Source organism: Rhea pennata, chromosome 17 (genome assembly GCF_028389875.1).
Source record: "Rhea pennata isolate bPtePen1 chromosome 17, bPtePen1.pri, whole genome shotgun sequence".
Taxonomy (NCBI): domain Eukaryota; kingdom Metazoa; phylum Chordata; class Aves; order Rheiformes; family Rheidae; genus Rhea; species Rhea pennata.
Genome location: NC_084679.1, coordinates 11938800 through 11964753, shown reverse-complemented (window position 1 = coordinate 11964753; position 25954 = coordinate 11938800). Strand labels below are relative to the sequence as shown.

At 41.1% G+C, this 25954-nt stretch overlaps 1 protein-coding gene across 18 annotated transcripts in view; it reads left to right on the top strand.

Annotated features, from left to right (window-relative positions):
- The window catches only part of DEPDC5 (DEP domain containing 5, GATOR1 subcomplex subunit), a 46772-nt gene that overhangs the window by 7080 nt on the left and 13738 nt on the right, over positions 1 to 25954 (top strand). For 8 of the 18 annotated variants that reach the window (XM_062590459.1, XM_062590457.1, XM_062590460.1 and 5 more), the window contains 24 exons: positions 539 to 600; positions 2087 to 2156; positions 2836 to 2908; positions 3677 to 3780; positions 4046 to 4120; positions 4796 to 4930; positions 5421 to 5482; positions 5589 to 5662; positions 6507 to 6576; positions 7118 to 7154; positions 7673 to 7793; positions 8357 to 8580; positions 10148 to 10351; positions 10884 to 11019; positions 11535 to 11632; positions 14937 to 15002; positions 16338 to 16521; positions 17738 to 17898; positions 18976 to 19093; positions 19267 to 19434; positions 20283 to 20502; positions 21386 to 21519; positions 22389 to 22497; positions 25475 to 25537. In XM_062590459.1, the coding sequence (XP_062446443.1) occupies positions 539 to 600; positions 2087 to 2156; positions 2836 to 2908; positions 3677 to 3780; positions 4046 to 4120; positions 4796 to 4930; positions 5421 to 5482; positions 5589 to 5662; positions 6507 to 6576; positions 7118 to 7154; positions 7673 to 7793; positions 8357 to 8580; positions 10148 to 10351; positions 10884 to 11019; positions 11535 to 11632; positions 14937 to 15002; positions 16338 to 16521; positions 17738 to 17898; positions 18976 to 19093; positions 19267 to 19434; positions 20283 to 20502; positions 21386 to 21519; positions 22389 to 22497; positions 25475 to 25537 (2768 nt within the window). Of the gene's footprint in view, positions 1 to 538; positions 601 to 2086; positions 2157 to 2835; positions 2909 to 3676; positions 3781 to 4045; positions 4121 to 4795; positions 4931 to 5420; positions 5483 to 5588; positions 5663 to 6506; positions 6577 to 7117; positions 7155 to 7672; positions 7794 to 8356; positions 8581 to 10147; positions 10352 to 10883; positions 11020 to 11534; positions 11633 to 12745; positions 13019 to 13675; positions 13721 to 14936; positions 15003 to 15878; positions 15911 to 16337; positions 16522 to 17737; positions 17899 to 18975; positions 19094 to 19266; positions 19435 to 20282; positions 20503 to 21385; positions 21520 to 22388; positions 22498 to 25474; positions 25538 to 25954 lie in introns of those variants that run through there. The other 10 variants (XM_062590463.1, XM_062590461.1, XM_062590462.1 and 7 more) reach the window with 10 other exon arrangements.

Here is a 25954-nt window from a genome sequence, read left to right as displayed (position 1 = left end):
TCTCTTGACTTTGGTTTAGTCAGGAACTAAAAACCCTGTGTTAGCCCTGATAGAGTCAGCTAGAATTGTTAAAATTTTAGCAGTTAAGAATCTGAGTGACTTATCTCTGTCATTGTCCTATTTTTTTCTGGATTAATTCTTTAATAACTCCCATACCACTTCCTTTGACCATGTGTTTAGGCATATGTAACTGGGCAGCTATTCAAAACTGAGCAGGAGATTAGTTGTGCATGGCATCTCTAGAAGATAGTACAGATGCTTTCCCAGTATGTTGCCAGCATGTTGGAACACTGAATTTAAAGGTCAGATCCCTCTGACAGTATAGTCTTGTTTACATCCTCTGAAACTTACTTTTTCAGCTTTTTTATCATCTTTGTTTCAGAAATACTAATATTCAGTATGCACACAACAAGTTATTCTGCTCTGATTCTAATAAAAATTATTATCCTAGAATCTCTGGGTTAAATTTTACAACCATAAGTATATGGTTGAAGTAACTGCTGCTGTCTGATGCTTTGGAGCTGTGTTTACTTTGCAGGGGACCTGTACTTTGAGAAAGCTGTGAACGGTTTCCTTGCTGACCTCTTCACAAAATGGAAGGTAAATAGCTGCTTGGGCTCATCCTGATTTGAAAGAGTAAGTCAGTGTCATCCTAAATACTGAGCCCTTTGTTCTGCCGGTTTGGGGAAGAGCCGGACTCAGCATCAGAAGAATGTTACTGCATGTCTGCAGATAAGTCTTGGAACTACTTGGCACATATAATTTATCTGTTGCATCTACCCTGTGTGCATCATGCAGTAGATTTATTCACGTGCAGGGGATCTAACTGGACTAATGTCATCAAATGTATGATATGGTTGTGCAGTAATGCACAAGTACTATTTACATGATCTTATTTGTTCCAGGTCATCTCAATTCCTCATATTTCCCTGGTTCTGTGTGTAATCTGGTTGATACGGCTATCTTTTAATGTGGGGGGTTCCAGACTGTAGTATATGCGCCACTGGAAGTGCAAGCTACTTGAAAGTGGAGTGCTTTAAAAAGCAAGCTGGAAGCCTCACTGTGTCTTCTGACTGAAAAACCGAATGTCATCTCCTGTCTCAGTGCATCACCTGGCTCTGAGCCAGGTACAACTGTCAGCAGTCCTACGTTAGGGGAGAGGGAGAGCAGCATTGGAGACTGACAACCTTTCTGCCATAGAGCTATCCACCAAACTACCGTTGGTTTAAATAAGAGAACTGTAGCAATACTTAAAATAAGGCAACCTAAATCTGCAACCTAAAATGGAAGGATGATGGACATGGCAAGAGCCTGAAATCCTAAATTTATAGCATCTATGCAAAATATGAATCGCAACGGTTCCAAATGTCAAGGAGAGCAGGAGTGTACTTATCAGATTTGTCTCCTTTTCATGGAGCTTTTCCCCACTGCAGTTACTAGGAGCACTGCATGACATGTCTCTAAAATACCCGTTTGCATTTAGTACCAGTCAACCGTGTTGGACATGAGCTGAGCAGATCCAGGGGCTTGCTCAGACCAAGGCTGTTCAAGCTTTCCCTTTTGAAGGAATGGCCAGTATGGTCTTTGCAGCTGGTTAATTCCATTGCATGTGCTGGCACTGTAAATGTTCACTGAAGTTTAACTTTTATTTATCTGAAATTGTTTGGGCCATCTCTTTCAGTATTAACAAATAAGAATATCAGTGTCATAAGAGAGTATGTTTATGTAATCAAACAAATTGAGACAGCTGTGCTTGTTTTGTTTTGTTTTTTAATCAAAAAGTAGTGTATCCTCGCAGCTCAGATAAGAATCTCTTTAGAAACTAGGAGAGAGTGCTCCTGTGAAATGTTACATAGCAGAACAGGAGTCAGGTCAGAGCATTATGTTATCTCGTAAAAACCTATGCAGCACTGATGCAGACACACAGCGGTCAGTTTTGTTTCTAGTTACCTTTGAGCCGTGGTGTGAGAGAAGGGTGCTGCTATATGTTTCTCTAGCTATATACTTGTGTGTACACATAGTTTTCTGCTTGGTGTGACCCTTAGGGTTTTGTTTTTTCTTTTTTTCTTCTATGCTTCCTGTAAAGGAGAAGAATTGTAGCCATGAAGTGACAGTGGTTCTGTTTTCTAGAACATTTTATGAAGCAAAATCCATAGGTAAGTAAATCCTATCTTTGCATGACACTATTTTTAACCTCTCTTTTCTTCTCTCGCAAGTTGGTCATAGGCTGGCAGTGATTTTTGCAAATAAAGAATGGTTGTTCTCGTAGTGGATACTCTACTTTGGAGTTCATTAAATGTAGAGTACAAATGGAATATTGGTCATGAGGGAGTTTTCAGCTTCATGACCAATGTGTATGTTCAGCTTCTGTAAATTTTGTTTCTCTAATACAAAATCCTGAGTCTATGTTTCCTGTAAGTTCTTGTCCTCCTGTAGAAATGACAGGGAAGAGAGAAAAATATTAGTGTTTAATTTGAAGAGAAAGCTACTCCTTTGTAATCTCAATCAAGTATTCCTTCAACAGCTTTTAAAAGCTATTTTCCCCCTTGGTTTATTAAGTTCCTGTCCAAACTATTACATGCCAAACAAAATGGGTGCGTGACTGTTCTTATGAAAATACTATAGTGAAAATCTTGCATGGAAGAGTATACGGCAAATTTTCCTAGTCGTGCTCAAATTTCTGTAATACTGCTTTAAAAGCGTTTAATATTGTGGGAGAGAGAAGATTTTTCTTAAAGATTTTTTAAAATGGAAGTAACTGTACCTTACTAGAAAAGACAGGATTTTTTTCTATACAAGAACATAGAGTAATACTTGCTCTTCCTTTCATTTCAGATGAGTTTCCTGAAACACATCGTGCGTCAATTCGGCAGGATCACGAGGGAAGATTTTATGAAGATTTTTATAAGTATGTCTTCCTTATAGTTCTTTCACCTCTTGTCTCACGGTGTATTTGCAACCCTCATTTTGCATATCCAGTTATTAACTCTAGTACCTTTCAAGGAGTTAATATTGTTAAAAACATTTATGTCTGAAAATGGCAACAGATTGATGAATTTTCCCTATCCCATAAATTGAGTGCAAGCTAATAATTACTAGATTATTCTTGTACTTGTAGGTGAGTATATTATTGTCTGCACTTTATTGGAATTGCCAGCAAACTTGAAAATTCTGTAGTGTTAGCAGTAGTTTTTGCTTAAGGCTTAGTTATCTTTCAAATCTTTACTTTCTTAAAGTTGAAGAACAGATGGTGCCACTGCTGAAACTGCAAGTGTTTCCAGTTGAGTACTAGAGCTTTTTGGTGATGGTCACAGCAGACACAGCTATTGAAGCTGTTGGTTGATCCTGAACTTGGGATTGTTCAGAATCTTACTGCTTTGCAGAACAATGGTGTTACTTGATATATCAAGTTGATTGTCCATTTTACTAGAACTTTCTTTGGAACAGGCTTTAGTATAAAAGCTGTCAGGAGCAAGAGATCAAACTACTTAGGTTGGCGATGTGCCCAGCTCTGTCTGGGCATCTTAATGGTTGGTACAAATATGCAGCAGTTCTGAAGCACTGCCTAGCATTCCTTTTGTGCATTCCTTTTGCTGTAGCCATAGGTTGTTCATCCTTTCTCATTTCCTTATCATAGCTTCCTTTCACCATCCTAATTAAGTTGTGTTCTGTCCAGAGTTGTGGTTCAGAATGAAAGACGAGAAGAATGGACCTCATTGCTCGTGACCATTAAAAAACTTTTCATCCAGTACCCTGTGCTGGTGCGACTAGAGCAAGCAGGTACAAGTTCCCTCCCACATGCTTTTACTCTTTTATTTGAAAGTTGCCTGTAAACTCCAGTTGGAGTCTGGTATTTGCAGTACTTAAAAGTGCTTTCCTGGATAAGTTACTCTGCTTACATCTTTCTGAGAGCCAACAAATACCAATTTTGCTTCCAGGTTGTGCTACCAAAGCAGTTTTGTTTTGTTTAATGGGGAGTCATACAGAGATGATTTCTCTCTTTTTTTTTTCCTCCTCCCCTCCACCCTCCGAAAAACTTGTCCAGAGGGCTTTCCACCAGGTTACAATTCTACCTCAGCACAAGGGAACTACCTGGAGGCCATAAATCTTTCATTCAATGGTAAGTTGTGAACATAGGATAAAAGTATACAGAGGAGGAACTGTTAAAGCAGCTGTCAGTAAGTGGGTGTGGATTTTTGCTGCCTGGTGCTTAACACTGGGAAGAGAAGAGAAGTTGAAATATTAAGGGGTTAAACTGTTATTTTCTGTCTTCCGGAAAAAGTGTTCTGTTTCTATCTCTGGAAGAACTGGTTGTCAACTTCCAATAATTGAGTATTGAGTAGTTCAGTCTTCAGGAGACATTTACAGGATCTTGTTAGCATGATTTTTTTTTCTGCTTTTCTGTAATTCTTTACATCAGATATCTTTCCACCACCTTAATGGCTGTTAATTACTGATTACTTCCGTGGGAGAGAGTGTATCAAGTTGCTTAGTCTGATTAGTAATCAGATTAAGGATTTTTTTTTAAGGTATAATAAAGGAAGCACTAAGCATATGAGAAAAATTCCTATGCATCCATCTGTCCCCCATCTTTTCTTCTTCTCTGCTCTGACTCATCTCCTCTTCCTATAGCTTTATTGGCACTAATTGGTTGGACAAGGCTGTGTTCAAGTCCTCAGTGCATGTGCGTGAGGAATCCTGCTTAATATCACTATTCTTGTCATATTGCTCTCTGAAGACATCCATCATCCTTTGCTTTTAAAGGATATATGTATTCCCTGACTCTTTCCTCTAGTGTTTGACAAGCATTACATTAACCGGAACTTTGATCGGACTGGCCAAATGTCTGTGGTTATCACGCCTGGCGTGGGTGTATTTGAAGTAGATCGGCTCCTTATGATCCTAACCAAACAGCGGATGATAGACAATGGTAAGAAACTCACAATACTGTGCAACTTCTGTAAACACAAGCAAGCAAATTTTGGAAAAGCTCTGCTTCCTTTTTTTTCTGAAAAACTAACTATTGTAACCTATGTATTCTGGAAAGAGGTGTAAGACAGCTGGAAGACTTGTCTCCAAACTTGGTATCGAAATGGCTAAATTTTAGAGAACTGGAAGGTAGTTAATTTCACATGGATTGAAGATAGCTGTGTACTTGATCAGTCCCATGAGACCTTCCCCTTAAAGGATAATTTTGTGTGATTTATGTTAATTCAGAATAAATGCTTCCTATATCCCCACTGGTGCTGTCGGTTTGTAATCATATCATGGGATTCCTAATTAGTATTTTCATTACAACTGCATCTTAAAAATCTGATATGAATACAATATGGGGCTTAGCTCAAATTCGTGGTCTGTTTTGTCTTAGCATGTCTGTCCTGCTTGGTGCATAACTGAACTCTTCTGTTCCTTGTTTATAGGGATTGGTGTGGACTTGGTATGCATGGGAGAACAACCACTTCATGCTGTTCCACTCTTTAAGGTAATGGAAGCTTCTTTTCCCTTCTGTCTGCCACCAGGACAAATGTTACTTCTTTTGTGACTGAGTAGACAAAACTAATTGCTATACTTCTGAATTTCTCTTCCAGCTCCACAACCGCTGTGGACCTGGGGACTCCAGGTTGGGTGATGACTACAATATCCCACACTGGATAAACCATAGGTAGGTGAACCTAACGTTTTTGAGGAAATACCAACCTTTGCTAAACCGTTGTGTTCTGCTTTTCTCTATATAGATATGTTGAATTCTTTCTTTTTTTGCTGTTCATTTCCTCTGCTGAGCTTGTGAAGCACAGACAGGTATCACAATAGCCTTGCATTAACTAGGAGCACTCTTGTAGAAAGTGTGACATTAATGCAGTGTACCAGAGATGATAGGGTAATTTGCAGAGGGAGGAGTCTTGATCTTAAGCTCTCTTCCCATCTAACTCACTTCTAGCCTTGAAATGTGCTCATGTATTAGCTGTCTGATCTTTTCCTTAGATGAAAATGGCATTTAAAAGCTTATAACAAGGCAGTATTTAAAAAAATGTAGATAACAAGAAAGAGGTCTTAATGCATAAATTGTTTGAAATAAGTACTTAATGCATAAGCTATCTGAAATGAGAGGAGGTCCTTAGTTTTACAAGCATCTAGGTAAGTCATTACAGTCCTGCAAATTAGGGGAAAATCATGTCAAATATACAGTAATATATAGATAGTGAAAGTTGATGTCTTTCTGTGAAAAGAGGAGTGAACTGGGAAATGTGAAAGTTAACGTATAACGAAGAGGTCTAGACTTAGAGTTTACAGGAATCAAAGGCTTGGAGTTTAAGATAAGAGTAGCTTCTCTCATATTTACCATCTGTCTTTTGCAGAAGACAACATATATAAGAAAGTTACTCCCTTTTCTCCATCTAAAAGCTGGCTCAAATTCACGGGCTGTTTGCAAAGGAGCTGAGCAACCCTCCTACTTACAGTGTTCACTTCCTAGAAGATAACTGAACAACCCTGTTTTTCCTTTTCAGTTTTTACACATCCAAAAGCCAGCTCCTGTGTAACAGCTTTACTCCACGGATTAAGCTGGCAGGAAGAAAGGTAGGTATATTCTGATTATCTTTTCCTCGTATGAGTTAAGCACATAATGTCTTTTCACAGCTGGGCATCAGAATTCTTCTAGCAATGTTAGCATTGGAACTGTAGAAATTAGTTTCTGTGTTAAAAGACAGTTTATTTTAGGGATTGTGAAAGAGGGGCTCGTTTCTCTGTCTCTCTTTTCTAGGATGAAACTAGGTAGGAAATGTTTTAGCCAGCAAAAAAAACCAGAGTTTAAGTTTGTAACACTCCTCCTCCTCTATAGCGGGGAGGAAAGGTGTCAGCAAAGGTGTTTGTTTTACACCGTGGATTGTGACTGAGTATCAGTATTTCATATTTCTTAATTGTAGACTAAAGTGGTCTGGCTGGCTCACTGAGTCAACAGGATAAACTATTTCTAAGATAGATACCGAGTCTGATGCTTGACCATACCAGGGGGACATTTCCATTGAACATGCTGACTTTTTTTCTCCTTTCTGCCCTCTCCTCTGTTGTTGTTGGTGGTGTGTGTGTCACTTCGCCTGTCCTGTATTGAATCTTTCAGCCACTGGTTGAGAAAGCAAAAAATAGCCGAGATGCCTGTGAGTATTTCTATTCTGGAATAACCTGTCCTGTTGACTCATAAAATAGTAAATAGTTCTAGTAAGACAGTGATACTACAGCAACAACGCTATGATGAGATACTGAAAGGGATAATTGTTGCAGAAAACCATCAAAACCAGACAGTCATTATCAGGGATACTAATAAATATGTATGAATTGCCTTCTTGGCAAATGGAGACAGGGGGAGAGGTTCTCTCCTAAATGCTTGTCACCTGACTTGAGGAATAGATGGCATCATGCTGGTGTGCAGGAAGTACTGCTTGTGGGAATGGGACAAGAGGGCATTGGCTGACCTTTTGGGATGTTGTCAGAACCATGCACACAGAAAAAGAGCGAGAGGCTTGCATTCTCCTAGTGCAAACTCATTTCAGGAAGGTGTGTGTGCTTTTATGTCAAATTTTTTAAAGACACTTTAAAATGTGCATTTTCCTGTTTCCTTGCAGATCTTTAACAACATTCTTGAAAGGGGTTGCAATGTTTTGTGGTTTTATTTCAGCTTTAGGGGCTCCAAAAGATGCTGAGAATGCCCTACCTATCCAGGTAGATTATGATGGCTATGATGCCCAGGTGTTCAGACTGCCAGGCCCGTCCAGAGCACAACGCTGCGCCACTTTCAGGTAAGAGATGCTTATGAGCTTACTGATTCCAGAACAGAATGGTGGGATTGATGAACTTGTGTGAAAATATTCTTTGACTTTCCCTCTTTCAGATGTATTGCCTTACTCTGAGGAAACTGTGTATGTAGACCTCTGTTCACTTGAGCGGCTAGTAGAAATCCACGCTGAAAGATGCCAGCACAATTTAATGTAGATAACGATTTAATGTAGTTTCTCTCTAGCTCTGTTTTTCTAGCTGTATAGGCTCAGGTCTATACATCCTGAGCCACATCTGTATCACCGGCTTGGTGTGGTATCTGTAGAATTGCATAAAGAGTTGAGCATGCTCCTTTCACAGTCATTGTGCTGGAAGCATCTTGTGACTATGTCCCTGAGTAGTGTAACGTACAAAAGTATACAGTATCTGTATAGTAAAAAATGGTGATAGCTTGTTTGTAGCTTCGTTGAGTTCAACTATCCAGTATTGAGTATCTTACATGAATTGGGCCTGTTGGAGCCCCTTGATAATCCAGGAATTAACTAATCTCTCTTTCATATCACTGGATGTGTCTTTTTATCTTCAGCAGGTCTGTAAGGGAGAGAGAAAGTCGTACCAGGAAGAGCTCTAGTTCCTATGACGTCTCGTGCAGCCCTTCTCTGCAGAGCCGCGTGCTGCCTCCGGAGGAGGTGAGGAGTCAAGCTTCTGATGACAGCTCATTGGGCAAGATCTCCAACATCTTGATGATCCCACGACCTCACCTGCACCAGTATGAAGTCAGCAGCTCTTTGGGCTATACCAGCACCAGAGGTCAGCCTGAGGCAGGTGGGAAAGAATCTTAGGTAGTGGAAGGGGAGAGAGAAGAAGGAAATTTTTGTTGACCATAGCCAGGCCAGCACAGAGGAGATGGTGCTTGCATTAGTATTTCTGCTATAGCTTTTCCACAGCGCTATGACTGAGTGTGTATTTTTCCTTGCGTATTTTTTACTGGCTTGTCCTAAATAAAGTGTCCTGACACTGATTTACTCATTTCCCATGTCTATTACCATTTTTAAAATTTTGACTATTCTCCTGTGCCCTTCTGCAAATGTGGACATGTACAGGTAACTTTTTATTATCCAGGGCACTTATAATCAGTGAAATGGAAATTTGCCTTAGTAGTGAGCCCTGGGGGCCTCCACTTACAACTTCTCTTTATTAGGATTTATTGTCATTAGCAGTCAATTTCTCGAGCCTTCCTTTTGACGGTACACTGCTGAGTCATCTTGGTATGTTAGCAGTGGTGACAGTCTCCTTTTTTTTTTCCTTCTGATTTATTTTTTTCTCAGTATTTGATATCTTCCACAAGCCCTGATTATTCCTAGGTAAATTATGTTCCTCCTCTGATTGCTTGATAGTCTTTAGAGCTAGTTTGCTATCTCTGAGGGCTGTTTATGCTTTTTTTTTTCTTTCTTTCTTTTTCATCCTGTATAGTACCTCTAATACCATATTGGTCCTGCTACAGCAGTTGGATATACTGGTCTGTATCTGCTATGAGACAGTGAGCTTCACATTCCTTTTGCCCTTTGTGTTCACTCTCTGTTAATATGCACATAGGCAGGCTGGTGTTTTTTACTCCTTTACTCTGGAGGATGGTCTTGTATCGCAGCTGAAGGTGTGCAGCTGTTTGAGGATGTGTATTGGATACGACTGCTGGGAAGGGAAAGGTCAGAGTAAGTGGGATTTTTCACTTGTCCTGATTGGCAGGACATGGTGGCAAATGAGACCTTCCTTTCTCTTTGGAGTTTCTATTTGTTGAACAAAGCAAATGCTACTTAGTCATCTGGCCTAGTTCTTCCTCTCCTATTTCTAAATAACTGCACTTGTGCTCTACACTGGTAGTAATGACCAACTGGTAGCTTCTGAGATCTTGTGTCCTGTTTCTGCTGGAAATAATTACTTATTTCAGTGGTCAAATCTGAATGTTACAAAAAAGGTATATATTGCTCAGTTGTGCTACTGCTCTATCTTTGGTACTCCTCCTGAAGTTTCTGGTATATCCTGTCAGTCTTCTGTTTTGATGATTTCTCAGGAATTCTCAAAGCTCTGAGTAATTTTGCATAGGTCACTTAGCAAATATTTTCTTTATGGCTTAATTAAGTACAAAGTGTCACAGTGGACAGTAGTGCTATAATGGCAGGTGAATCTTTTTTTTTTTTCTTGTCTGGATTCTAATTTATGTTGTAACTTGCATAATAGATTGAAATTGCTTTCAGTTTCTCTCCGTATCCTCTGCTTATTCTCGCTTACCTGGGGGTTCTGGAAGTCCCTAAGCAATTCATTCTCTTTTGCTTGGCCTCTGCATGATCTCGCACTAACTTAAAGTTGTGTTTTCCAGACGTCCTTGAGAACATGCTGGAGTCTCAGCAACGTGACTCCAGTGCCCCTGGGAGGTTCCATGTTGGCAGTGCAGAATCCATGCTGCACATTCGACCTGGCGGTTATACACCCCAGAGAGCCCTGATAAACCCTTTTGCCCCGTCCCGCATGCCCATGAAGCTTACATCGAACAGGAGGCGCTGGATGCACACTTTTCCTGTTGGTAAGTCTCTGTTTCACAGCACATTAAATTACTACGACTTCTTTCTTGTCCAGACATTAGCACAAAAGAACCAATGTGAACTCCATGTCTTGAAATGCTCTGCACTGTCATGTAAGCTGAACTAAGTATGTATAAGCTTGATAAAGCAGAGCTCCTCTTAGAAATGCTATGGTCTTTTGGTAAACTTGGAACATCAGATACTGTGGAACAAGCTTATAATAGATGGAGGCTGTGGAAGTGCATCATTGCTATGATTTGGATTTGGCTTCAGCGTCCAGATGCTGAATCATTCTCAGATTTCTTTAGTGCTGTGTAAACAGCCCTTCAAAATGTTTAGAAGAGCATTGTATTTCTCTGGCTTCAGAAAAGATGCCAGAGGTTTATATCTTTGAAGATTTCCTAAGTAAGTTTTCTTGATTTCCACTGGTTAGTGTTGCTTATGCTGTTGATGAATGAAGGCTATGAGCAAATGAAGAGAACTAAGGAAACCAAGACAGATGAGATGTTTAATAATCAAACTATAACTGCGTAGGTCCATCAGGAGAAGCTATCCAGATTCATCATCAAACTCGTCAGAATATGGCAGAAATGCAGGGCAATGGGCAGCAGGATTTGACACATTCTTCTGCTGAGCTCCTGGAGCTGGCTTACCATGAGGCAACTGGCAGGTAAGATCCTCAGGATAGATATGGGGGCACGTGATATGTTGGAAGGGGGCATAATAATCTTATCAATGTTGATAAGTAGCTGAAGGGAGGGTGTCAAGGGGATGGGGCTAGACTCCTTTCAGTTGTCCCATGCGAAACAACAAGAGGCAACAGGCAAAAACTGAACCACAGGAAGTTCCGCCTGAATGTGAGGGGAATTTCTGCACTGTGAGAGTGAGAGCACTGGAACAGGTTGCCCAGAGAGGTTGTGGAGTCTCCTTCTCTGGAGATATTCAAGGCCCACCTGGATGCAACCCAGTCTAACATGCTCTAGGTGACCCTGCTTGAGCAGGGGGGTTAGACTAGATGATCTCCAGAGGTCATCACGTGCAGGGTTGGATTAGGAGCAGGGTTTCGCCGAAGGCTCAGCTGAGGTGGCAGGCTGATTATGTGTTTATATATGGGGTCTTGTTGAAATTGGCTTGAGTGAGCAAAGTGTTTCTGTAAAAATACAGGCTGTTTTTGTTTTTCTCTAGACATATCAGCTCTCGTCATCCAGGTGACAGTGCCTCTTTCCTGAGCTTCGGTGGAGCAGAAGAATATTCTAATGGTCTGGCTGGCAGCAACGGTGCAGGTAACAAGGCAATGGTAGAGCATGGAAATTGTGAGACGAGGCCTGTGACGGAATAATAGAGCCAGGAATCATAGAAAATGGGTGTATTAGGGGGTATGAAAAAGAAACAATCGTAGAAGAACAATTTTCACCTTCTAATGATCAATTACTGCTTTTGGATTTTTTAACTTCTCTCTAATTTCTCTAGCAATGTCTTGTAAAACTTCTGTATAGGGAAGAAGCTGATTGTTTACATCTAGTAAGTTCTCGGGCAGTTGCATAGTTCCAATAACTGCAGGCATTGGCATCCAGACATGAAAAATAACTAAATGTGAACTGGTGTTGTTCAGAACTCTGCTCTGAATGGAGCTGCCTTAAGTTGTCACCCTTTGGATTAAGAAACTTGTTTGAATATATATTTTTAGATATACAGGTTGATGGAGAGAACAAAGTTTGGTCATATCTACGTTTTGAGAGTAGCTGTGAAAGAAAGGTTTTATTTTGTATGGTAAATTCTGAGATGTAGTGTTTTCTAGCATTTCTGGTCATTATCTAGCAGAGCACTTTCTTCACATTTTAAGCACTTGAATGTGACACTGCTTCTGCCAAACGTTATCACACAGCCCAAAATATTTAATCATATTTCTGAGATGTTAGGACACATTTTTGTGCATACAGTTAAAGATTATTAACAGCCTGTGTTTTACCTTACACAGAGATCTGGATAAGTAGAAATTCTCAAAATTTCTTTTGAATCCTATATGTTACATTAGTTTCTGTGATTTTTTTTGAAGAATATCTGATGTTATGCACATGCTTTTTAGGTAGGACACATGGAAATAATTTTTTGATCTTTTGGACAATAGCATTTGGGATTTCTCTTCTCAAAATCAATCAAAAATTTTTTTTAATTTCCATTTCTAAATGATGGTTGGATGAAAAGAACTGTGCTTTTCCCCTATGCTCACACCTTGCAAAACCAGAAAGGAGTTTTGTTAGAAGACTTGATTTTCGTGTCTAACTTGTCTTGTGTTTGAGTAGTCACTTTAAAAGTGACTTCTGTTCTGTTGTTTCCTTCTGTGCATTTCATTTGAATACATTTTATTTTTTTTCTTTGCTTTTTTTGCCTTCCAGATAGAGTTTGTTTGTTCTGGCAGTTGTTGTTGTAAATGAAGTTTACATCATTTCAGCTACTGGATATAATTTGCACAACACAGATGCAGAAAATATCCTGGGAATAAACATACTTGCATTTTATAGAAGCTTTTCACAGCTGCAGATTGCATATAAATCATGTGTATGGTGGAAGTTAATCTGGGTCTGCCTGTCTTTGTGGAAGTCGTTATGAACCACCTTTCCAGACTAAACTCTCTCAGCCATCTGTAGCTGCCACAGTTTGACTCAGTGGTATGACTGTTTCTCCATTATCATTTCAGTCACCTGTGAAATGAAACTTTTTTTTTTTTTTTTTTTTTTTTGATTTCCAAAAATACAATTTCTCAGGGAGTTTGATTGGTTCTTCTCTGATGCCTGCAGCATGTTTTGCTGCACCATGTGCTTCATGGTGAAAAATTACCCCATCTATTTACACTGACATTCAGCATGCTGTCTCTGTTGTCCAGCAGATGGTAGATGGCAGTTCAGAACAAATAAATCTTGTTGCAGTTCCCTAAGTAGATGGCAGATGGCATCAGAGTAGTTGGTGAAAGATGAGTGCCAATATGACCCATCTCCTGTTCTGTTGCGTTGGCATCGTTGTGGAAGCAGATACCCATCCTTTCTGTTGTTAGTAAATGCTATTTAGAGTAGTAGCTATGATATAGATAACTATTTCCTGGGTAACTTTACATAAGCCACCTTCATAAAAATGGCTCCTTTAAATGTTTGTGGAGGCCTCATGAAGTTTGTATTTTGCTGTATGCTTTTTAAGCCAGCAAATTGCCTTCTCAGCTGCTTGTTTTCTCGCTTGTGCCAGAAGAGCTGTTTATGTATCTACGTACGTACATGCAGAACCAGCTCAGGGAACTGATGCAACTGAAAAGTAACTGGAATTATTCTTTCCAGGGTGAATTGTTTCATTGTGACTACACGAATGTGCACGCAAGTACAGCAGAAAGATGTGGAATGGGGCCTGGAAAGAAACGGGCAAGGGGTGGCGTGGCGTCACGGAGGCTTAGCGGCCCCCGGGCCCTGCGGGTAGCTTTTGTTCTCCAGGTTGTTTAACAAGCAAGAGCCAACAACCAACAGCTAGAACCAATCCATTTGAAAACGGGAGAAAAAAAAATCATAATCTCTAAGTTGTAATCGAGACTTAAATGTACTTTTTCATTAGTCCAAGTCCATTATTAGTCTTCAGGTTAGCATGAATGACTGACTGAATTTTGCTGAAAAGCAGGACGTTTTTTCAATAGGTATCATTTTATCTTCTTTTACAATAGAAGAATCAACTTTCTATTCTTTGTTAGAGAAGTATGAGTCTAGGTATATCTTACATTTTGAAACATAATGAGAATTGTTGCCTTTTCAGAACATACTTACTTCTAAAAATACTCTATTATTTTGGGCCTATTTAGGGGCACTGAAGGCTTAATATTTTCTATGTTTTTGGCCTGGCAAGGGATAACAAGATAGATAGTGTTTGCTGAATCAAACAGATCGTCTGTTTGTTCTGGTTTTTTCCCCTCAGGCTGGGAGGGAAAATGTGTACTGGCAGCTTACGCCAAAAAATATTGGGGTTTTAGTAAATCTGTATTGTGATTTTGATAAATTGCTTGGACTCTTTATTAAATCTTATCTATACTTTCTTTTTTCCCCTCTCAGCAGATGAATGTCTGTTGTAATTTCCTTTCTTGCTGCTCCCGTGTTTTATGACATTCTTCCTCTCAACTCATCGCTTTTTCCTAGAATGAGAAAGCTGATCAAAAACATTCTGGTTTTGAGTGCTGAGTGGGTTTAAAAGTAGAATTAGCTTCTGGGACCTTGAAATTAGCATGCTAAACAGTTACAAATGACTCCTTTTTATTTGCTTATTTTAATGGCATATGTTTTTGAAGAAGTATGCCACTGTTTTGGGAAGATTTTGTTTGTTTTTAACTCTTGAGCACTGCTAATGAGATGTTTGAATTTCAGTGAAGATATCTTGCTTTTCCTTTAGCTGGCTTTGTGTATTTTTATGCTGTGCAGAACCCCAAGTTCTTCTCAGAAAGAGAAATGTTATCATATTCTTAAAACATTTGCATGCTTTTGATTTGTATTTGTTTGGAATGAAAGACGAAAGTGAAGTGCACATGATTGCTTAAATATGAAATGTACTTTTTTCTTGTAGGGACGAACCTCAAAACTCAGAACAAGGATTCATTGGAAGATGCTATTTCTAACTCTCCAGATCCAAGTAAGCAGAAGGAAAGTTTGTACAACAGGTTTGCATAGGGGGGAAGATAGGAAGAGGGCACCTGCATATCTGGAAGCATCAGGAGGTTGTAGGCAAGAAACCAGGAAGCCAACCTGGCTTTTGGCAGGAGCTTTGCTCTGCAGTAGCTGGCAGGATCTTCCTGTATTGTGTAGCTCACTGAGATTGCGGTTCTACAGCTCTTAAGAATATCTGAAACTCATTGTCATGTTACTTCCACAGTTCTTTCCTTACCAGACATTGTTAACGCAAAAACTTGCTGAACTCTTATCTGCTTCTCAGTGTGAAAGGTTTGCTTGGCATCAGCTAACTGAAGCAGAAATAGTACAGTCAGTTTCTGCATTTGATACCATTTTCTGAGAAATATGTGCCTTCTTCTAATACAAAAACAAGTGTGTGACTGCTAAAGAAAACATTTTCTTTGTAGCAGTCTGTTGTATAATTTTCTTGCACAGTATCCTGCCCATTAATATTAACATCTTCATTATGAATTCTTTTTTTTTTTAATCTTTAATATCTCTGTGACAATAAGTTGAGAATTAGCAGTTGGCTGAGTGCCTTGATATAGATTGGTTGAGGCAGGTCAGAATGTAGCACAGTAGCGAACTGATGATTTGATATAATTTAGTTGGCTTTCAGTTTTTAATGTCTGGTTTTAGATCTCCAGAATCCTGAAATTGCAACATAACTCTGGGAAAGGGTGTAGAAAAGGAATGCTTTCCAAATTACTATTTTGCTCGTCTTCCCACCCCTCTGGAACTGTCTTCTGTTTTTATAACTTTAGAAATACTCCCCTTTCTGCTGTTGTACTATGCCAGAAACAGGCCAGTCTGTCATTCTTTCTCTCCCCATCCCCAGCTCCTTCTGCAGTTATCTAGGACGCAAAGCTGGTCTGATATTCTTGTTCAGTCTTGGAATGTTGATCTAGTTTTGTTATTTATACTCTGTAATTGCACCTGACTTGCTATAATTTTGGCAGAGCAATGGCTATGTCAGCTCTAGCTTTCAATCAGCCGAAAATTAAACGTATTAACTTTGAATCCCATTTGCATGATGAGATTAAATTAGCATGTGCACTGCATTGTTTAACAAACTCTGTCTCTTTCTCTCCCTCCCTTGTTCCCCTCTTACTTTCCTTTTCTATTTCCATTCCACCCTCTTCTTGTCTCTGTTGACTTTGTGCCAACTCTGCACTTGGCTCTCATTCTTTCCAACTTTCCTCTTCACATGTTTCTCTCATCTCCCTCTGCACCCTGGTTTTTATGGGTGACCACATATGCCCCCGTTGTCTCCCCCGCCAATTATACAACGAGGCAGTTCTGACGCTGTCTGCTCCCCCCGTAGTGCCAGGCTTCTGTTGTACAGTTGGAGTGGACTGGAAATCTCTTACTACTCCGGCATGTCTCCCTCTTACCACGGACTACTTTCCTGACCGTCAGAGCCTGCAGAACGATTACACTGAGGGTTGCTATGATCTCCTCCCAGAAGCTGACATTGACAGGTTTGCCAGCACCTTCCCTGTAATGTATCTTGAACCGAATCAAAATGCTTAAGGTGCAGCTGATGGAAGAGGAGTGCTTTGGAGTCTGTGCAAGAGAAGGATGAATTGCCAGCATAGCTGGCAGTGGAATACTTGATTTTTGCTTTTCAGTATGTAACTTTGCACCTTTTCTGATGTTACCACCTGACAGTATTGTCTTCAGCAGATTTTATGTTAGAAGTGGTTTGAGTGCAGAGTTTTACTTCTCTTAGCTTTTTGTTTTGTTGTTTTAATCAGAAAAATAACCCCAAACTATCACCTTCGTTAATGTTTCCAGCAAGTATTTTAGAACTGCTAAATGACCAAATGTGCGTGGATTGACAGTATATAAGATGCTTATCCCTACTTCTAGAGATATTTAGTTGAAAGCATTTGGGAGAAAAACAGTGTTAATGGGATAAAGAGAGCTTCTGAGCTTCTCTTGCAAGTCTCTGGTAACTATTCTTTAATTGCTTTGTCTTTCTGAAGCTGTTTCAGTTTTTTAAACATCTTTCAAACTTTCCAGAGCTTATGAAGCATCAGATAAACCTCTGCATATTGCTGCTTTACGGGGAAAAACCAAAAGCAGTAGTCAAGATGACCGAAACACTGAATCCTGCTGGTAAATAGCAGGATTAAAGAAATGTCACGTCCCTTTACAGCAGGAGACAAAGCTCAGGAGAGCAGAAGTAGATGTAATGACATAGTGATGTGGAGTCTCTCCTCATCACCTCTCATTCTCATCATCTCCTCGCTTGAACTGTCTTTTAATCTGTCTGCTCTAGACTTGCCTCTCTGGAATAGAGTGAAGCCCTCACACTCGTGACTTTGAGTTCCGCTGAACATGTACCGAGTGTGCTGAGATTCTCTGGAAAGTGCTATAAAATTGCTAAATTTATCCAAAGTTTAACAGCGGTCATAGGCAAATCTCTTTTTGTGGACTCAGGGTCTATAACTCATTTCAAAACCACTTTCAAGAGCATTAATAAATATTGCCAGACAGCTAACCATCACCTGTTATAAACAGCAGAAAGGTGCCCGTTCTTTACAGTTCCTGCAAGTTGGTTTTCTCAGGCAGAGGGCTCCACTCGCGCAGATCGCAGTGCGAGAAGAAATCCTCAGCCAGGAAAGGCAGAGCTAAGAGCAGGTGGATGGTCAGCTCCCTTACTCTAGTCTCCTTCTTAACCTTTGTGCTCAGGAGAGATGAGGAAGGGGTGCAGATGACAGCCCAACAGGTGTTTGAGGAGTTTATTTGTCAGCGTCTCATGCAAGGCTATCAAATCATTGTGCAATCCAAACCGCAGAAACCAGCCACGGCTGTGCCGCCCCCGCTCAGCAGCAGTCCCCTTTACGGCAGAGGTGAGTGACTTTGCATTGGCAATGCAGACTTCTGTCTTTCTCTCCTTCCAGCAGTAGCAGTAACCTCCATGAATCAGGCATAGGTGGTCGTTTTAGGTCTTTGTTTCTTCTTATTTTGTTAAACGACAGTCTTTGGAGGTAGAGTGCTAGATGTGAGGCAGCACAGACAACTCTAAGGAACAGGTGCAGGATAGAGGAAAAGGAGTGTTTCAACGTTGATTTAAAAAAAAAAAAAAAAAAGCCTCATATTCCTAGGAGTGAGCTGAAGGAAATATGGCTTGAGTGCTGTTTGGGCACACACATCTTAAACACAATTCACATGGGGGACTGCACAGCAGGCCCATCTCTATAAAAAAAAAACAGGCCAAACCCTCCAACATGTATTTCTCTGAAAGTTAGCCTGGAAATAGTTTCCTAATTCTAAAACAGCTGAAAGTCCCAGGTGAGCAGATCAAGCTTTACTGTCCTAAAATCATGATTCAGCTAAACCTAGTTAGACCGCAGAGGACTGGGAGTGGGTTGGAAGGGTGTTATATTCCCTTGAGGGAATCTGACTGTGCTGTTTGACTTGAGAGTTGTTTTTTGAATATTCCCTAGACAGGACAGAGTTCATAGAGACGGGAATACGCAAAACCAGCATAGTTGTTGTTCTCTGCTTTGAGTGTGAGCAGCAAAGGCTCCTTTGGTAAGGTGTCAAGCTTAAGTGGCTAATTGCAGGAATGAAGCACGGAGAGGAAGGGAAATTGGAGCCCAGCTTTGCCATCATATCCACCAGTTTCTCAGCACTTCATATTGTCTGCTGTCTAGTTGTGTTTCCCAGGAGAAGTCTGTACTGGTGGGGTGAGAATAGCAAATGCCCTTCTGTCTTTGGCTGTGACGTTAGCAAATGTTAATTGTAAGAACATAAGGCTCATGATGCATCAGCTCTTAGAAAAGATGGCCTGAAAGATGGCTCTTAGTTTATGTCTGATTTCAGAAACCTGATTCTGGAGTCTTTCTATGGATTCGGTTTGTTGACAATGTTCTGACTATTGCAGTAAGTTTTAAAAGGTGTATGTTTTGCTTTTCTACAATTAGGTCTTGTATCAAGAAATCGGCCAGAGGAAGAAGATCAGTACTGGCTGAGCATGGGCCGTACTTTCCACAAAGTAACATTAAAAGACAAAATAATTACTGTGACTCGGTACCTGCCAAAGTGAGTATCCTGTAGTGGAGCAGTTTGCTATTAAATGTTCAGAAAAACATGCTTTACCAACTGTCTGTGCTTGCTTGAAAGACTGTACTATAGAGCCTTTCCCTCTTCAGGAGAAGAAAGAGAAGAAATTCTATCAATGATGCTGAAATTAAAGCTTGACTTGTCTCTTTTAGGTATCCATATGAATCTGCTCAGATAAACTACACATATAGCTTATGTCCTTCGCACTCTGACTCTGAATTTGTCTCTTGCTGGGTAGAATTTTCCCATGAGCGTCTGGAAGAGTACAAGTGGAATTACTTGGATCAGTATATCTGCTCTGCTGGCTCTGAGGATTTCAGGTGAGATCTCCTTTTCCATCCAGACTATTCTGTGTCCTAATTCTCTTTTTCTCTTTTTCTCTTTTTGACCTAAAATTTCTTTAACAAGTTCAGCCTACGAAAGCTCAGTACTCCATGGAGAGTGGCTGGCCTGATTTCACTTGTGTGCTGCTAGCAGCTTTGTTACCCTTGCATGAGTGTATCAGCATTGCTGTTATATTATCTGATCTTTGATACAAAATCTTGATCACAAAATTCAGTATGAAGTATTTTTTTCCTCTGCTACAAATGGAAAGAAATACGATATTTTGCACCCCTCAGATGCTTTTCTTGACTTCTTACTCATTTCTGTATCTGACTCAAAACTTCCATTTACTTTTGAAACTGTTGCAGGCTTGTTTGAGTCCTAGGCTTAGCTGGACTGTAACCATACTCCTGAACTATTAGCACAGGGCTTTCTCATTGGCCGTGTGGAATCTCTCTGATAGTGTCAGTAGCCTTTTTGGTATCTTCTCAACAAAGATATGAAAAGACTGGCTTTGTTTTTCTTTTCAGATCTCAACCTGTTTCTGTGGCCCTAATATGTACCTCTGAAAGTCTTTTTTCTTTGCTTATTTCTGGAGGAAAAGCCTTTGTAGGCTACCTCTTACAGAAAAGGAGATGTAGCCTTATGATATAACTGTTCTGAAGATGGACTTGTGTTCTCTTCGGCGTAGCAGTGTGTTGGAATACTTCCCAGTGGTATTAATCTTGCTGGCCGCGGTCTGTTCTTTCTCACACAGGGACAGCAAAATGAGATTTTATTATGCTTGCTGAAATTTATCCCCAATCAACTCTGTCCTGTCTGTCTTCCATGTTCCTTCCTTCAGCCTTATAGAGTCACTGAAATTTTGGAGGACCCGCTTTCTGCTGCTGCCGGCCTGCATCAGTGCCACGAAACGCATTATGGAAGGAGAAGTGCACTGCGATGTGTATGGAGACAAGCCCCGCTCTGATGAGGAGGAGTGGCAGCTCCTGGATGGCTTCATTCGCTTTGTGGAGGGTTTGAACCGCATTCGTCGACGCCATCGATCTGACAGAATGATTCGAGTGAGTCAACTTTTAGCTGAGTGAGAAGCTGAGTACAGGCAATACCTTTGTCCTCTTGCAGACCTTTGCCATCCCCCGAGTTTATCTGCGTAGTCTGATGAAGCATTAGCAGACGTACTTGAGCCAACTCCAAACGAAACGGGATACGTGTGTGTGCGTGTGTTTGTGCATGCAGCACAGTCCCGTGCTGATGGCCACGTTAGCACCTCGCAACTCCCAAACTACTGAATGGGGCTCCCCCCTGCTGCTGTGACTGGAACAAGAAATGGAGCAGTGGTGGCTCACTCAGTGAGCAGTCAAACGCTTCTGCACAGCGTGCTGTGCCGTGGCCTGGTCGTGCTCTGTTTTCTCCTCAGCCTGTCTGCTCTTGGCACAAGCCTGGTGCCACCTCTCTGCAAATGTGCGATGCTTTGTGTTGTGGTTATGCTTAGCCTGTGCACTTTATTGCAGCTTGTGATGCAGATCATTGCTGAGAAGGAATTTTTGAGGGAATGGAGCTGGTAACTTGTGCTAGCTGGGCTGGCTGTGTGCTGCACGCTTAGGAAAATGAATTTGAAGAGACCGCCCATGTGGTTGAATTCTTGGGGAATTGTTTTAATGCAACCATCAAAAAGTAGTTGAGGTGTATTAGATTCTCTTCAAATACACGTACTGAATGGAGTGGCATATATCAGAGGAAAGCCACTTTTATATATAGAATAATATGCCTTTTATTCTGGGAACAGCATATAAATCACTAGGCTGATCCATTTCTCGTGTGCCTAAGGTTTAATTCCCTTTTTAAATGTGCCTGTTAAAGCCCTGCTGACCTGAGATGTTGCATCCTTGCTTATTACTTAAGCCTAACTTGACGAGGTCTGTGCTTCCATTTCTCCTTCTTTAGAAAGGCTCTGCCATGAAAGGGTTGCAGATTGCGGGTCCAATTCCTACCCACTCCCTGGAGCAGGCTGGGCCTCCCCTTGGGAAGAAAGGAACCTCAGCCCTCTCAGCCCTGCTGGAGATGGAAGCCAGTCAGAAGTGAGTCCCTGCCACCAGGCTGTGGGAAGCCCTCCAGAATATCCGTCCTACATGTCTTCCTTCTGTACTGGCTAAAACAGATTAGCACAAGTTTACCTTGGGAAAAAAAAAGGGGATTTGGGATCCTGCTGCTTCAGTATCCTTGAAGACGGACTGGGGCAATACTGGGCTTTTCCAGGGATTTTCTTGTGTTCAGTTTTCATAACAGAATGAACGCCAGAGACGGGGAGGGGAGAAAGAGGCTGGAGAAGTACATTTCTAGTAACTTGAAAGGAGAGCTCATTTTTATGTAGCATCTCGGTGCGTCACACTTCAGACAGTCATCAGTTTCTGATTTGCCATTAGAGCGTGCGAAGAGCTTATCTGGGATGAAAGTGTGCACAAGTGTGCCATACCAGTGGAGTAGTCTCAGGGTAAACACTGGGTAATGAATATAGCCAGTCTGAAAAGAAAATACGTTGTTTGGACTGATAACATCTGTTGAAATGCCTGTGGAATTTGAGATTCAGTACTGATCTATGATGGTTCAAAGAAGCTGAGAATTACTAATACCGGCTATGCTGAAAAGGCAGCTTAAAACACTGGTCTGTTGCTGTTAAATGAGTAAAAGATTTGAATATCTTTTAATTATGAAATGGTATTACTTATGTAATGAGGCATAAGAAAACTGAGTAAGTTCAAGGATCTGTGTTGTAAATGTGAGCTAGGAAGTACTTATAGAACATGGGACTGACTCTGTCCTTTAGAGTATGGGGAAGCAAATGTCTGAAATACAGTAGTGCCCCTCCGCAGCAGTGGCCTCTAGGGAGAGGCTGACGCGGAGCATGCTAGAACAAACTCCGTTAACTCCTTTCCTTCCTTTGCTCCAGGACCCTGGGGGAGCAGCAAGCTGCAATGCTGTCTGGGAAGAGCTCGGGGCAGCCTTCGGAGAGCGGGAGCATTGCCATCACGCCAACCTATATGGACAGCCCTCGGAAGGTACGGCACCTTTCTTTAGCTGCTATTTTTGTGTGAGAATTTCTCAAATGGATTATACAAAGGAAAAAATAGATTACTCCCCTAAGCATGTGGCTGCAGCATACCAGATTTTATTATCTAATCGTACAAGGACTGGGCCTGTACCTGGAATGTCTTTAAGCCTTTGTGTGCAATGGCATAGGGAGAGGTTTGGGCATAACCATCCTTCAGTTCTTTGCTAAAACTGCAGCAGTGAGATCAAAACCCTGGGATACCACCTCAGCATGCTTTGCTAATTTAAATGGCCTCTGTTAATTCCTCTGTTTTCTTTTCTGGCAGCATATTTCATTTAATTTCTTTCCATTTCAATTAGGATTTGATTTTAGATTAAGAAATACAGTGCTGTCTGCATCTATAGGGTAGGCTGTCTTGCTGCGGACAAAGATTAAGCTCTAGTCCATGGTGTATGAAGCTTCAATGAAATCTTAACAGCAGGAACCCCAGGTACTAACTTCTGTTTGGAGGAGAGGACATGTTCCTGGGTGATGATTTAGATGTCGTTCCTTTTCTGACCAGACTCCAGGCTAGAGAAGACCATCTTCCTGGAGCTCTCTTCAGACACTTACAGAGAAGGCTGTGCTGTCCCATAGCCTTCCTGTCAACTGCCTTGTGAGTGCCATGATAGCCAAATTTCCACTTCCAAGTCCAACCAGAAAGATTTGGGTGTTTTTGTTTTGTTTTGTTTTGTTTTTTTCTCCTGTATTCTGGCATGGAGGTTTTCCAGCAGGAGTAACAAGGAACTGAATCAAGATACAACACTTAAAAGTATGACCTGTCTTTAGGTTCAGCAGTCGAAAGGAGAAGTTCTCTGATTTCTACTTTCAGCTGTTTGGATAGGTATTGTTCTCTTAGCATCTAATATTTCGACATCCAACCTTTTGTGTACAGGATGTCCCCTCGTTACTGCTGCCTAAGTGTCACCACAAGGGACATGTGTAACATAATTCCAGAGACCTGGCTATTGCTAGCTGAAGTCATGGCGTAATTGCAGTCATTTTCGTAGCAGACCTCTATTTGTTTTGGAAACTTTCTCATTCTACAATGCAAGAGATGAAGAGCAGGTCATTCTAGCCTTGGAAAAAGGAGGTGCAGAAATTGAGTTCTAGAGGCATGTTTGCAGACTTCCAGATCCTAATTCATACTTTGTGTGTTCTTCTTTTACCATTTAGGAACATGAACTTCCTCCAACTTTCCTCTTTAAATACAGAAATTATATATGTGTCTTTCTATGAGCAAAATTGGTGAAAATGCCACATCAGACACAGGACAGAAGAATGCTGTGGCAAGTTGTTGTGCATAGTAGAGGAAAAAGGCAAAACCTGGTTTTCTTGGTGATGGCTGCTGTGTATTGGCACAGTAGTGCATTCGAAACAACATAACAGACCTTGTGCTATGGACAAATGCTATTATCTCTACTTTTAAAAGTAACTATGTTTGAAAGCCTCTTTATAAGGCTACTCTTAAGATCTGGAAGAGTGTGTTATCAGTTGAGAGCCTTTCACACGCCGGTAATAAACACTCCTATAAACAATTACACGCGGCGCCTCAGAGGGAAGCAGATGAGTTCTCCAAATTGATGGCTCATGCTTGTTGGAAAGGTTCCAGTGAACAGGTAGCGTTATCAAGCAACTCTGTGCTTGCTCGGAGATGTCGGTGAGCATGTGCCTCATGCTTTCAGGACACATAACTGCTTCAGGGCTCATCAGTGTGGCTGATGGCTCGTTATGGCTTTAAGGCTCATCAGCAGTATGGCTGTTGGCTGTCCAGAGACTTGCAGGCCGAGTGCTGGTAAACTGTCACAGCTGTGTGCTCTGTCAGTAGCCAAGGGAACAAGAGCTCTTCCAGGTTGCTATTCAGTGCTGGAACCGGTCCAAAGCAAAATTGAACCACCACTGTCTCCACCTCTTCTCTGTTTCAGAATAGCATTGAGAAGTCGCTTCAGCAGGCAGTTACTGGGCAATATGGAGTGATCTAACACAGTGAGTTAGCTTGAGGCATAAACCATTTGAGGAGTCTTTGCCCTTACAGATACCGGTTGCCTGCTCTGTTTCTGCACTGCGTAGGTTGCCAGCCATGTACCCTGTCATGAATTCTTTGCAGAAAATATTTTATACATATGTATCAGGATAAGCATCCTCTTAACTGCAGACTATAGACAAAACATTTTGCCTAGGGAACAGAATATAGAATTGCAAATAGGGAACAAATACCTAGCTGAGTTCCAGTGCATTGTCTTGTGTGATAAGAGAATGGTGACGTATTTTAGAATAGCAGTAGGGGATAAATTCATCCTGGGTTTGTAAGCAGACAGGGAACATAGGATGGGCAGCGTCTGCTTAATTTTGCACAGGTATTGAACAGTGTTGGAGAGGGCTTCGTGATGAATTTTTGTTCCCTTTCTTTTGCACCGTACCAGAACCTGCATTTGAGAGGAAAAGTACACTTCCTGAAGAGCGTTTCTTTGCTTCTGCCTCTTTATCGTTTGAGTCACTGACAGATTAGAAAAGAGCTGGCCTTCTTTTGAAATGTGTCATTGCACTTGCACTTAAATACTTTTCTCTACCGCTATTCATCTTCTGCAATTGAAATGAAGACCCACTTAGCTTAGAGCTCAAGTCTTTCTCCTAAGAAGTGTAAGGAAGGCTGTGGCTTTGAATTGCCTTCTGATCAGTGTGGTTTACAAGTCTTTGGAAAAGTGTCTGTGCTAAGGAAAAGCAATGTCTTGGTACAGAGAGAGAAAGTAAGGGGGTGTGTGTGTGTATCTCCTGATGCTCCTGCTCTGCCGCACCTGATTCTGGGTCTATTTGGGATTTGCATTCTTCTCATACTTTCTCTCTGCGGTCATTTCATACTTGCACAACGTTGTATTTGCTTTTCTTCATCTCCTTGCTCCTGTTGCTGTTGCCATTACTGGGCCTACTTCCTCTAATGCCTTCAGGATGGGGCCTTCTTTATGGATTTTGTTCGCAGCCCACGCACAGCTTCAACCTTCTACTCACAGGTTAGTTTTGAATGGTGTCTCGTCATCTCTGGCTTTTAGACTGAGGTGAGAGAGAGCATTTGTTGTCCTGGGCTTGCAGTTTGAGGAACCTGCGTGAGTTTCCAGATCTGCTTGCTGAGAAGGAGATGCACAGCATGAAAAGGATGAAGTGCTTGATGGTGGATGCACCTATTTCCTTGCACCATGCAATGATTGATGTGCTTTGCATATCCATGTGCCCTGACTTACTGTGCTTTTCATTACTGTACTGCTGTCTTGCTGACTACTGGAGCTTCTCTTTCTGTATGTCCGTAAGTGCTGGTTTTCCATTTTCCCTTGTGAAGCAAAGATGGCCACAGCTTGCTTACCTGATTCTTGGCTAGATTTCTCCAGTGTTAGTTAACTGACAGGTGGTTCTGGGGATATGTAAGTCAAATT